Below are 14,127 nucleotides of genomic sequence, written 5' to 3' on the forward strand. Positions count from 1 at the left end.
TAACTTGCAAAATAATGTATTACAAGTAAGATCATATGGTATCTAATTTTTCAAAGCAGTGTATTACAAAACACTATAGTCTGATAGATCTATGATAGATTAACCCTAATTGTAAACCTTTTACATTTTGTGATACAAAAATCCAGTTCCATGTAAACAGCATTCATTCTACTCAATGGCACTTCATCTTAGAGGCTTTGGTTGATCTCCAACTCCTCCTGCAAGGTGATAGACTGCCAGGCACACCTCATGGGCCAAAGCGTCTGCATTTTCCTGTCAATGCAAAATAAGAAAAGCAGCTTTATAGGCAGAGTTACATCATAGCCACATTGTAAAAATTATTGGGAGTCATGCATGAAAGGGGGTTACAAATCCAAGGCAGAACTAAGTCCCATTTATTAAATTCTCTTATTACTATTCTAAACACTCCATACCCAGCTTTAGGCGTTCTTATAGACCCTGGAATAAGATAGGTAGGGGTTATCCAGGAAAAGAAAAAAAACATACCTGTCCTAAGGTTACAGCTTGGCTCCATTCACTTCAATGGAACTGAGCTACAATACCACACACAACCTGAGGACAGAACTAGAGATGAGCGAAGTTACAGTGATTCGATTCGTCACAAACTTCTCTGCTCGGCAGTTGAGGCCTTTAGCCTGCATAAATGAGTTCAGCTTTCAGGTGCTCCGGTGGGCTGGAAAAGATGGATCCAGTCCTAGGAGAGAGTCTCCAGCCCATCGGAGCACCTGAAAGCTGAACTCATTTATGCAGGCTAAAGTCAGCAACTGCCGAGCCGCGAGGTTCGTAACGAATCAAATTACTGTAACTTTGCTCATCTCTAGACAGAACCCCTTTAACTATTTGCATACATCACTGAAGGTAATGCCTAAGGTCTTGCTATTAAATCCGACAGAATGGTCAACTAAGGTTGTAAATGGAGCCTACGCTAGCAGTGAAACATAGCCTTATTTCATTTTTTAAAAATTGTTCTCGAAAAAAAGACATCTTGGCAGTATGTGCTATAAGAGCATTCTACAAATATTCACTTCTAGGCTGGTCACCCATAGATATCAACCTGGCTAGAAGAGGCAGCTGAATGGATGTAACCCCATGTTTAAGGCAAAAGCTCTAATCCAGAGTTCTCAAACTGAAGTATGTGAAGTGAAATGCAAAGTTTGTAAACACCCTTTTTTGTTTGTTTTCTTATATCCGAATTTCAAAACCTGTAACTTTTGTTTTTCTGCACCATCTGTTACTAAAGGTGTGACTGAAGCTGTAAGGGGATATATTCCCTGTCCATAGACTTCTATGGACAACTGTAATCTGATCCCAAAGTGCGCTGATCTCTCTCAATATGAACTTGGGCTGATAAATGGAGAAAGAGGATTTTTTCTTTAATAAGATATATTACAAAATTTCTCATATTCGCTTGCACTGGTGATTAATGCAAGGGTTATTAATAGGTTAGAGGTCATTTAGTTATGTCTTTTCCCTATGTTGTTGGTTTTAAAATACTGCAAATCTCACCTGAGTGTCCGCCTCAGCATACACACGGACTACATCCTCAGTTCCTGAAGGACGGACAAATGCTCTGGACATATTGTATTTTTTGACAAGATCATCAATTTTCTCTTGTAGTCCTGGAGGTTTTACAGTCCGTCTCTCAGCATCAGTGGTGTCTATTACCTTTCTATCTGCAACCTGCCAGGCACAAAAAAGTTATTTCAGGAACATTCCTTGGGATGTAGACAAATTCATATAAAGGACATATAGGGACATACCTCCACCACTGTAAGGTTAATGACACTAGTTTTTTTCTACTATTTTATATGGAACCCATTTTTACAAAAGCCTGTTCACTATATATGACTGTTGTGGCACATGTCAGCATACCTTTAAAAGGGGTACTCCAAAGTCAATTGGAAAAAGTAAATTCTGCAGAAGCATATAGCATTGCTTACCTGTCTGCCCCCAGTTCTGAAACCACCAAAAGTCAATATATGTTTTGTGGATATGTAATGCTCTCCCCTAACATGTCCTCCCCCTAATTACTGGTTGTGAAGTTGCCCGTCACTACAATTCCCAGAATGCATTTGTTTCCTCTTCATCACAGTCCTCCCACAGCTATCCTGCCAGATTTCCACCAGAGCTGTTGCAGAACATTTCAGTAAAGAGCAGACTATTGCTTTGCAGTCAGTAAATCTGCAGAACCTGCTGTATTCCTGTGTGCTCCTCTGTCTATGGCATTACACAGCACAAGGCAGCATGTTGTAAACACACCTAATCCTTCCCTATGTCTCAATAAATATATACATTTATATGTGTATATGACAGGGAGATTGTGATGTAGGCTGTAGGGTCAGAGGTGAAGACATCACGCAGAGGTGGGGCTAGAGCTCAGAGACAAGATCATGTCATATTTCAGGAGACAGCAGAGGTTGATGCATCGGAGAGATAGAGAGATCAGGAAGCTGCTGTTGTCAGGGATCTCACCCCTCCTATACTACACTACTTGTTTATCAGCAGACAACAGTTGATACTAACAAGCAGCTCCTTCTTTCCCTGGCAAATCTGCATGCCTCTTCTCTGCTGGATTCTGGCTATTTAACTGGAACAGTTCCGACTGCCTCCGCCCTTGTGGAGTCTCTCATCTCTAACCAGGAATAAGTGGAAGACCTTGAGTGGTCTCTGATCTCCAAGCATGTCCCTGACTGTGATTCCATGTTGACATCCACTTTGGTTACTGCTTCTTGTTCATACTACACTGCTTTTAATATACCTGATTTTTTGCAACTCCAGAGTTCTCACTTTTGCTCCTGATCCCTGGTTGTGTTTGACTAAGTCTCTGTATTCCATTATGGTATTTTGTTTATAAAGGTGTGATTTGTACTGCACTCGTCTCAGTCTGTTTTTGTGGATCCTGACAATAGTTTATGTAAATATCACTACTGGAATATTTCACTATAATGTTTTGTAAGTAGTGAACCATCAAAGTCAATTGCTTGTATATGTGCAACACTGCAACCTACAATCTTATTTTGTATCAATATCCCAGTTAATAAAATTGGGTAATGTCAGAATCCTTAGGTAAAAATCAGACCTATGGTGTAGTAGCGGCCCGACCAAGATTTGTGGAACACAGGATATGTTACACCAGGGCAACAAACCTCCTAAAGTAATAAGCCATGAGGATGAAATACTTAAAGGAGAAGTCTCACAGTAAACAATTGTTCAGCTTTTAGTGCAGAAGGTAAAGTTATATAGGTTTGTAAATCACTTCCATTACCAATGCTGCTTAGAAACAAGCTTTATCTGCATTCTTCTGTCTGACAGGAAATTCAGCTGTTCCAGGTTTTCATGACTTTCGACCCCCTATTCAGGCTGTTATCAGCAGCATCCCGGGGCCGTGACGTGACAATTACCCAGAAAACCCCTGTGCTGCAGAGAGTTGCCTGAGCTCGGCCTTAGCCCCTCCCATCTGATGAATATTCACACTGTCCTCCCTCTGTTCTGCAGTGATTGGCTGAGCAGCACTGCCTATATGCCGGCTGATTCAGATCATAGCAGAGTCAGCAAACAGGCTGATTCTCTCCCCTCTCCTTGCTAATGTTTTTACACTGATAACGGAGGAGAGGGGGGAGGGGAGGGAGCTGCCAGCGTAGACCTGTCACACTGAGAATGGAGGGGAGGGAGAGTAGAATTGTCACACTGAGCACTGGGGAGAGAGGAGTGCAGGGCAGAGAAGGGGGGAGGTGATTGTGCCACTGTAAAGCTATTTCACTGAGAGGAGGAGGGGGAGGGAGTGATTTTACAGTGTAAAACTGCAGCTTCAACTCCAGGGTCCCTCTCTCTGAGCACTGAGATAACATTTTGTTTCCTCGTGGCCACCCTGCTGTATAGGGCTATGATTGGAGCTCAGTGTTATGTGGGAGTGACTAACATAAGTTAGGGGTGGTAACAAGCTCTCTGCTCAGGCAGCTGAGAGCAGGAAATGTGAGCAGTGCATGCAGGGAAATGTAGTCTTTGAGATCACAGGCATAGCCACCATAACCAGGAAGTAACTGCAATTTATGAGCTGAATAGCCGGTGAATGGGGGGCGGAAAAAAAATCACAAACATGTCAGAGAGGTGGTAGGTGAATATACTATGGAATGGCTAGGTATCTTTTTTTTCTTTGCTGCATGGGATATCTTCTTTAACAGTTAGTTCATCCCCTTTTGCATTTCATACTCATTGATTTAGCTGCAAAACAAACAACTTACCGTTACTTTCAGCTGGCGATTTGGGAGGTCAGTATAAATTTCATTCCATTTCTGTATAGTAAGACCTTTAAGCGATAGGATGGCTTCAATGACCAACATGTCAGAGATGGCATCTCCCACAGTCTGAAGAAAAAAAAACAACAAAAAAACAAACAAGATTTCATGAAAATACAGAGTAAACTTTAAAATACATAAATAACCGCTCCTGAGTCTAGCATGCATTATTTACACAGGGAATAATCTGCTGAAGAGAAGCTTTCGTCTATCTGGACAGGAAAGGGTCTATACCCTATGTCAATACACCTTACCCATTGCCAGTTTACTCCGAAGGTCAGCTCTGTGCGGACAGACCCCTACTGTTGTTCACTACATAGCTGTGTATATACAAATGAAATGTCTCTCATTCTTACCTGATTTATGAGATTGATGACATTTTCAAGCATCTGAGCAGCTTTTCTCGATTCCTCGCTGGCTCCCGTTTTGGTCAGCTGTCTTATCTGCTCTTCAGCTGTTTTGCTAAACAAGACCTGGAAGACACAACAATATATAAAGTGTCTAACAACAACCACCCTGTGCACTGTATGGATGTCCTAACTACAGAGCACCACTAAAAAAAGGTGTCTAGATCAAACAACCCATTAGTAGAAAATAAGCCCACCAATAACCATATAATCGTGTGATGTTCTGCTCCCCTTTATAAATAGCTGTTATGACAAGGGAGTTCTGGTCCCTTCAGCTACATTGCCAAATTGTACTATAGGTCTTTAAAGGAATACTGTCAGATATTTTCTCCCACACTATCCACAGTACTGGTAGATAGTGCGGGAGACGCTGATTAAAACGAGCCCTACCTTACCCGGATCTGTCCGGCCGTTCGCCCGCAATTGTGGTTTTATTCTATGTGTACATCTTGCTGTAACTGGCACGGGCAGGGCTTCTGCAGGTTAACTGGCACTAACGCCAGCGCCGCTTATGAATATTCATCCCCCCTCCCTCCAGCTCTCCCTCTCTTCGTCGCTCCTAACTGCTGGAGGGAGGGGGCAGATGAATATTCATAAGCGGCGATGACGTCAGTGCAGAAGGGCCAAAAGGCCGGGCGGATCCAGGTAGGGCTCGTTTTAATCAGCGTCTCCCGCACTATCCACCAGTACTGTGGATAGTGCGGGAGAAAATGTCTGACAGTTTTCCTTTAATTTCCCTAGAACGGATTTTTCATAGTCCACATAGAATTTTCCATCAGCTACAAAGCATACATGCTTCCAACAATACATTTGAGCAACACTGTTCTTAAATGAAATGTTTCTCCTAGATTTTTTAACAGCATTTAAAGACACGCTTTACTGCAGGACCCATAGACAACAATAGACAGGACCTGTGCAATTCACATGAATTGTAAACATTACTGGGCATTCTCTGTGACTTTTTTTTTCTTTTTTTTTTTAAGAGGTCATTCTGCTGTGAATGGTGGTGGATCAAGTGTTATTTATGTGCTGGTGTCACCTTTCACTATACCATTTCTGATAAGAAGAAAGGCAAACTGTATGTACAGAACAGGGACTCTCAGATTAGTTTAAAGCCCAGTGGCCAGAATAGAAACTGCAAGATTTTAGGATTATTTTTAAATACAGATAGTAAAATGGAAAATTAGAAGGAAATATGGTTAACATAAAAACCTGATTTAATCAATAGGTGATTTTTAAAACACACCAGGTATAATATGATCTTGCATATCATTTAACTTACTGTTCCATGACCATTTGCTTCAAAGTAAACTCCAATATCAAACTCTTGTGCTTTATGATGAAGATGCTTAACACCAGTTTTTGCACAGTATACAGGAACCTACAAAAGACATAATTTATGTATGTTTATTAGTTTAACTTCTATTATTTTACCAAGATCTTCAGTTATATTATCCCATTAGTCTTCATTTATAAAAAAAAATTCTCAGTAATATTTTTAAAAAAATAAAAAATTTTTTTTATCTATGGATTAGTGAATTAAGCGTGAAATTTCAGTCACCTTCATAACTTCTTCCAAGTATCGCGTGGAGCTGCCATTTGCATAGGCTGTTTGCACTACTGCCATATTGAGCTCTAAACCAACCTGCAATAATAAAACAAATATTGCACAATTTTCAGTATGTAAAAAAAAAAAAAAAAAAAATATGGGAGGCAGGACAGGATGTCTGTTACGTTACATTATTTATGTTGAATTATGCACGTTCTAGGACAACATAATTATGTAAAATTTCTAAGCCCTTCTGGAATAAATTAGGTTACAAACTACAGAGTACTTGTATTACAGGCACTGCCTACTTACATGCCCTGATTTATACCATATTACCAGTCTGTCAGGAGGTTTATGTTGCATGGACCACAGGCAGCATGAAATCCAGACATGCTCTAGATCAGTGTTTCCCAACCAGGGTGCCTCCAGCTGTTGCAACACTACAACTCCCAGCATGCCCAGACAGCCTTCGGCTGTCCGCCCATGCTGGGGGTTGTAGTTTTGCAACAGCTGGAGGCACCCTAGTTGGGAAAGGCTGATCTAGATGCTAACAAGGTGTTTCAGAGAAAGTATATATTTTAGAACCAAGCCATGACCTAAGATGAAGTAGTGCTGGGCGGTATGATCAAAAATGCATATCCCGGTATTTTTTGCAAGTTATGGCAGCTCCACGGTATTTAACGGTATTCCCCCCCAGAGGAACTAATCATATATGACCCACAGGCGCTGCTATATTTCTCTAACACCCCCCCCCCCCCCCCTCCTCCAGGCCTCGGCACTTTAATATGAATGAAATGACGGTCGCGCTTTAAATGAATGACTTTTGGGCCGCCGGCGCTTTAAATGAATGAGATGCGGGCCGCGGTGCTGGAAACTATTAAGTTGCGAGCCGGAAGCTGTCACCTCCTCCTGTAAGCGCTAAAAGCCAGGCTTTTAGCGCTTGCAGAGGGAGGTGACAGCTTGCCACGGCTCACATCTCATTAATTTAAAGCGCGGCCCGCAAGTCATTCATTTAAAGCACCGGCGGCCCACAAGTCATTCATTTAAAGCACCGGCGGCCCGCAAGTCATTCATTTAAAGCACCGGCAGCCCGCAAGTCATTCATTTAAAGCACCGGCAGCCCGCAAGTCATTCATTTAAAGCACCGGCGGCCCGCAAGTCATTCATTTAAAGCACCGGCGGCCCGCAAGTCATTCATTTAAAGCGCCGCCGCAACTCACCTGCGGCTGATAATTCATTCATTCGGGGGGGGGGGGGGGGGGGGTTGGGGGAGGGTTACTGACCGTTATTGCGGTATGGGAAAAAAATTCTTATCGTGCAGGGAAAAAGTTTTGGTATGAACTGGTATACCGCCCAGCACTAAGATGAAGTGTCTGGGAGGTGGTCTCAGGCTTTTTTCCGTTCAGTATGGCTCTATTCATAGGTCTCTCACCATTTGTGTGGAGGGACAACTTAGTTGTTAGTACTGGGGGAGCTGGTCAAGATTTCATGCTATTCATGGTTTAGCTTTGTGATATATACCCAGTCTCAACTCTGCCTTCCTGTACAGGCCTGTAGAGTTTGCCAGTAGAAAGCATATTAACATGATACCTCACTCAGAAAGTACTATGGGGGAGATTTATCAAAACCTGTCCAAAAAAAAATTATAATAATTTGCCGAGTTACCCATAGCAACCAGATCGCTTTTTTTTATTTTTGGAAAGGCCTGTGAAAAATGAAAGAAGCAATCTGATTGGTTGCTATGGGCAACTCAGCAACTTTTCCTCTGGACAGGTTTTGATAAATCTCCCCTGTGTATGTGAAAGTATTCTAAGTGCATATTTTGTAACACGTCACTGCTCCTCCTGAAAAGCTGTGAGAGGTAGAAGATTCGGAGCAGGGTGCTGCACCCTTTGGGAAATTATTTTACATAAATGTGGGATCAATTCAAATGGCTGGTTCTAAGTTTAAGGGCAAAACAGTAGTCTTCAAAATACTAACAATTTGCGACATAGCGCAAACGAGCATTACAAAGATACCTGAGAACTTCTCATTTTAACCAAAATGTCACATGTATTGGTGAAGTAAGCGCTGCCTCTTATTTACAGTAACGACACTGTTCACACATGCATCACCTTCACTAAGAGTTCTTTGATAAAAGTGCTTATCAGTGTGGCAATCTTATCCCCATCTAGAAGGTGGAAGCCATCGCCGCTATCCTTGTAGTAGTAAACAATGCGGTCAGCATCCCCATCAAATGAACAGCAACGCTCGTTCGGCTTCATATCAATACCTAAAGTCACAGAAGAAGAAAGGATTTGTATTTAAAAGATATACAGAACAAAGTTCATAGTTTGTTTGACCTGTAATCATACGGAGTACACATTATGCTTCCAGTCCTCCTACCACAAGGGTTTTACAATGCACATCTGCCTAAGTATGTGGAAACATGGCGCTGTGGAATATAGATATATACATATCACTTGTCAGATTGGTTGTAAGACAATCTGGCATTATTCTAAAGTCTATCACCTCTAACTGGGATTCTCTAGTACCTTAAAACATATCCCTTATCTACAGGATATGGGATAAGTGTCTGATAGCGGGGGATCTGACCACTGAGACACCTCCAAGAATGGGGCCCTGGCTCTGTCTGTACAAGGAGAGGTGAGGTAGACACGCGCTTCATGCATTGTCTATGGGAGCGCTGGAGATACATGTGCTTCTGTGTATCTCCGCCAACATGTCGACCCCATCTCTCCAAGCAGGGGAGAACCAGGGCTCCATTCTGGAACTAAGGAGGGATCTCAGTGGTCAAATTCCCTGCAATCAGACATTTCCTGCGCATCAGGGATAAGTGTTGATGTACCCCTTTAGGATACGATCACACATACAGGATCCTGCGCAGATTCGATGCGCAGGATTTGTAACTGCAGATAAGAAGCTGTGCTCAGTCTTTTAGTTTACATTGAAATCTGCAGCAGAAAATCCTGCGCATCAAATCTGCGTACAGTCACATACTTTCATAGACACTGTACACAATACACTGACATGGTCTTTACCTTCAGGAGGCTTCTGCTGCACCTTCACATAGTCTGCTCCACACATATAGTTTAGTCTTCCATTAGAACCATCATTAAACAGCTGTAAGGAAAGCCTGGGCTGAAGATATCGCTCCATCTCCTTTATCTTCAGAGATCCAATGCCATTAGCTCCGTCTATACTCAAGCACTCCTTTTCTGCTTGACACTCTGGAGACTAAAGAAACAGGCGAAAATGTAGGTTAGTTATTTTTTTACGTCATCTGAAAAAATAATAACATTTTACTATGTTTTATGGTTTCTAAAAAGTTGTCATGGATTGTTGGTCTTAAAGCCAAGTCTGCACCTGTTTGACCAAGTCATTAAATGCTTTTGATAGTTTCTGGTAATATCCTTCAACACTCGGCTCCCCGTATCTTCCATCTGTATTGCGGCAACAAACAATATAGTGCAGCTGGGGTGTAGTCACTAGGCCGTAATCTGAAAGCAACATAGTGGAAAGACATTATGCCAAGTGCTGCAATAAGAGTTTTGTAAGGCACAAAAGGGAAAGTTTGGTCAAAACAATAATTATATATAAAACTCAATGTGTGTGTGTGTATGTGTGTGTGTGTGTGTGTGTGTGTGTGTGTGTGTGTGTGTGTGTATGTATGTATGTATGTATGTATGTTCCAGCATCACGTCCAAACAGCTAAAGATATTAACATCAAACTTGGCACACATGTTACTTATATGTCAACAACATAGGAGGACTGGGATGTGAGGACCGGGATGTGAGGACCGGGATGTGAGGGCAACAGCTTCCTCCTTTGTTTATTTTCCTCCCCAACAAGGATTAGAAAGGAAAAACCGGGCAACGCCGGGTACTCAGCTAATACATATATATTCACTAGAGAGGTATTTAGACTAGCAAAGACCTCCTATAAACAACTCGTGTCTCCCACATATACTTCATTTTCAAGCAGACTAGATGGTCAACACTTTCCAGTGCTGTAGTGAAGAAAAATAAAAGGTCCTTTTTCCCTAAAAGGACCTTTTACACTGGGTTATTGGCGGGACTGCACTAAGGAAAAGGCACAGCAACCAGCCAATGAACAAGCAAGGACTCTTGTTGGAAGATTGCTGAGCTTTTTCTCCAATTAGATGTCCCAACCCTGTGCTGGAAACAAGCGTTAATATCATAGGTCAGCACTTATTAATCATAGGCCACAATTCCCATTTTTGCTTTTCGTTTTTCCCATCCACAGAACCATATGAGGGCTTGTTTTTTTTCGCGACCAAGTGTACTTCGTAATGACACCTTTCAGTTTACCATATAATGCAAGGCGCAACAAAAAAAACAAAACACAATATTATTGGGGGGGTGGGGTCAGCAGAGTTTGAAAAAAAAAAATGAAACCAAAATGTTTGCAACTTTTAGGAGGGGTTTCCTTTTTACACAGTGCACTTTATGGTAAAACGGAGATGTTGGCCTTAATTACTATCGTAAAACCAACCTGTTTTGTTGGGATGTGCGCCAGAATTTGGCGTATTGCGTCACAAATTGTGTCTGTGCCAGAATTTGCGACCAAGATAAAATAAAAACCCAACCAATTTTCCATTTTACTTGAAAAACCTGAAAAAGGGGGCATAGCCACAAGGAACAGGGGGAAGGCCTTTGGAAAAATCCCAACATATTTACTAATGTTTCCACAGAAAATGTGGTGTATTCCAGGAAAATTTTAATTTTATTTTATTTTTTTATTTTTTTTTAAGAATAACTGGCTCCAGAAAGTTAAACAGATTTGTAAATTACTTCTATTAAAAAAAATCTTAATGCTTCCAATAATTATCAGCTGCTGAAGTTGAGTTATTTTTGAGTGCTCTCTGATGACACGTATCTAGGGAGCTGTCCAGAGTAGGAGCAAATTCCCATAGCAAACCTATTCTGCTCTGTGCAGTTCCTATGGGAATTTGCTTCTACTCTGGACAGTTCCCGAGACAGGTGTCATCAGAGAGCACTTAGACAGAAAAGAATAATTCATCTTCAGCAGCTCATAAGTACTGAAAGGATTAAGATTTTATAATAGAAGTAATTTACAAATCTGTTTAACTTTCCGGAGCCAGTTGATAGAGAGAGAGAGATTATATATATATATATATATATATATATATATATATATATATAAAAAAAAAAGTTTTCCTGGATAACCCTTTTAAGCTCTGGAAAGCCCCACAGCTCAGAGCAGTTGTAGAAAAAGCAAAATGTAGGGAAACATTAGTAAATACCATGGGAAAATACCTCTCAGAAATCAAAACCCACACAGAAAACGACACCCCCCCCCCTCTGAGTAAATCAGGGCTGTATGTTTATACTGTGGCTTGATGCAATTAAATCAAACTTCTTAAATAAGAATGTTTAAAATTAGCCTATTCTGACCCCTATAACTTTCATTTTTTTCATATATGGGTCTGTATGAAGGCTTGTTTTGGCACCGTGATCTTAAAGAGCACCTGTCATCAACAAAAACTTTTAATATGTTGTTCATAATCATTAATGAAGAGATATTGTAATATATCTTCATTAAAAAATATTAATATTTATACCAGTTTTTTCATTTTATACTTTTGGCCACTAGGGGTCACTCTTCTATGCCTGGTCTGCAAGCAGCATCTTATGCTTTTCATAGAAAGTATACAGCTTTTAGGACTAATGCTGAAGGGCTCTGGTCCTTCCACCGGAAGTTCAGTGCTCTCAGCTCAGGACTCGCTCCCAGCCTGTGAGCTACAAGGCTGCACATGCCTCTCATATAACAGCCAGTCACCTCCCCCTCCCCCTGCTCTGTGTTCTCCCTGCCCCTCACCACATGTTATCTTATACTTTGTATTATCTCACTGCACTCCCTGCTCTGTGCCCCCCCCCCCTGACATTCATCTTAATCACTGCCTCTGTAATTGCTCCCTCAGCCCCTGGTTCTCAGCATTGACTTTTTAGTGCAGAGAGACACAGGAGAGAGAGAGACAGAGGATGCCATTCCTCACCTGTACTTAGTCTGTATGCAAACTGCAGAGCAGTGTTTCCCAACCAGGGTGCCTCCAGCTGTTGCAAAACTACAACTCCCAGCATGTCTGGACAGCTGTTGGCTGTCTGGGCATGCTGGGAGTTGTAGTTTTGCAACAGCTGGAGGTGCCCTGGTTGGGAAACACTGCTGCAGAGGGAGAGCAGCATACAGGAAGACTGGCAGAAGCAGAGCCCCAGCCAAGCTTCATGTGACATCATGCCTGCCAGGACCCGCCTCCTTCCACCCCTCAGAAAGACAGTGCTCCTGAGCTAATGAAGAGGGATAAAACAAAGATATTTCCACAGCGTTTTAAACCTCAATAAACACAGGGATAGGCATAGTTAGAGTAAGGGACAGATGGGGAGGGGGATCAGGGAAAGTTTAGATGATGACAGGTACTCTTTAAGTTTTTAATCAGTATGACCTTTGCACATATTTGACTCTTTGATCACTTTTTATTCAATTTTTTCTGAGATATGAGGTGACCAAAAATCTGCATTTCTGGCATTTAAGTATTCTTTTACATCTAAGCCATTTCCAGTACGGGGTTAATAGTCTGGACATTACTGCATGCGGCAAATGTGTTTTCATTTATTTATTTTTATTTGAAAATGTATTTTATTTGAAAAATGGGAAAGGGGGTGATTAGAATTTTTATTAAGGAAGGGTATTTATTTTTTTAATGATTTTATTTACACTTTTACATGCAATCATTAGAGGTTAGTGGCACGTTGCAGGGGTGCTGATTGGTAAGTGCTATTGATCACAGAACCCCTTGTTTAAGGGGTTAATCCTGCTGTTCATCATTGACACCAGCCGTCACTCACAGTTTATGAAGCGAGCATAGCTCCTGTGCTTGCTTCATATTGAGAATGCCACATAGGACGTAAATGTACATCCTGGTGCGTTAAATACCAGGGCACCAGGACCAACATTTACGTCCATTTTTCTTAAGGGGTTAAACATTTTAAACTGTGTGGCTTTTTCAGATATACACAGAAGTCTGTTCAAAATCAATCTGCCAGAGACCTCATCTTATGACTCTGCCGCTAGCACATCTGGGCTTCTCCAGCACGATCATCAAGTGTCCATAACCTTTACCAGTAGAGCTGGTACCTTTCGATGCCGTCTCATAGCAGCTGCTATAACCACTACAAGTGCAGATTCTAGCATATCGGATAATTCCGCCAGACATGGAAGGATTGTTATACGATACACAGGAGATCACGTGCCATTTTACATACCTTGGTATTTGGATTCAAGAGCAGTTACCCCATCAATAACTGCAAGGGAAAGGCTTTCACTGCTTGGCCTGCAGATATTAAGATAATGGATAAGTAACTAAATAGATTTTAATACTCAATAGTTAAAATGGTAAATAGTTAATAACTATATTAACATTGGCAAATATATACAGGTGTCTAACGGGCAAAATTCCTGCTAACAAGGCACTTGACAAAAAGAGTCCCAAAGCTGGTTTTGCAGGAGAGTTCTGGTTGGTTGACAATAAGGCCCATGCCCTAAAGAATTATGTTTATAGCTCTATAAATACCAAAGTGTTGTACAGTCTCCATACAGTTCTATGAGGCCTTAGTTAAAGGGGTATTTGGGGTTTTTACATCTTAACCCCTATCAAAAGGATAGGGGATAAAATGTATGATCACAGGGTTCCCGCTGCTAGGGACCCCTGCGATCTCGGTGCAGCCCCCAGAATTCTGTGTCGGGCGCTGCTTCTGAGACGGGGACGTGACATCACTGTCACACACCCCCTAGTGACGTCACGCCCCCTCTATT

At 41.6% G+C, this 14,127-nt stretch overlaps 1 protein-coding gene across 1 annotated transcript in view; it reads right to left on the bottom strand.

The window, feature by feature from the left end:
- PGM3 (phosphoglucomutase 3) overlaps positions 1 to 14,127 on the bottom strand; it is a 17,704-nt gene continuing 3,577 nt past the window's right edge. The window contains exons 4-13 of the mRNA XM_056565970.1: positions 13,578 to 13,645; positions 9,639 to 9,772; positions 9,314 to 9,509; positions 8,387 to 8,544; positions 6,285 to 6,368; positions 6,006 to 6,104; positions 4,673 to 4,789; positions 4,263 to 4,385; positions 1,528 to 1,701; positions 1 to 273 (exon numbers count right to left, since the gene is read on the bottom strand). Of these exons, the coding sequence (XP_056421945.1) occupies positions 184 to 273; positions 1,528 to 1,701; positions 4,263 to 4,385; positions 4,673 to 4,789; positions 6,006 to 6,104; positions 6,285 to 6,368; positions 8,387 to 8,544; positions 9,314 to 9,509; positions 9,639 to 9,772; positions 13,578 to 13,645 (1,243 nt within the window). The 3' untranslated portion in view covers positions 1 to 183. The remainder of the gene's footprint in view (positions 274 to 1,527; positions 1,702 to 4,262; positions 4,386 to 4,672; positions 4,790 to 6,005; positions 6,105 to 6,284; positions 6,369 to 8,386; positions 8,545 to 9,313; positions 9,510 to 9,638; positions 9,773 to 13,577; positions 13,646 to 14,127) is intronic.

This window comes from Hyla sarda, chromosome 3 (assembly GCF_029499605.1).
Source record: "Hyla sarda isolate aHylSar1 chromosome 3, aHylSar1.hap1, whole genome shotgun sequence".
NCBI classification, from domain to species: Eukaryota; Metazoa; Chordata; class Amphibia; order Anura; family Hylidae; genus Hyla; species Hyla sarda.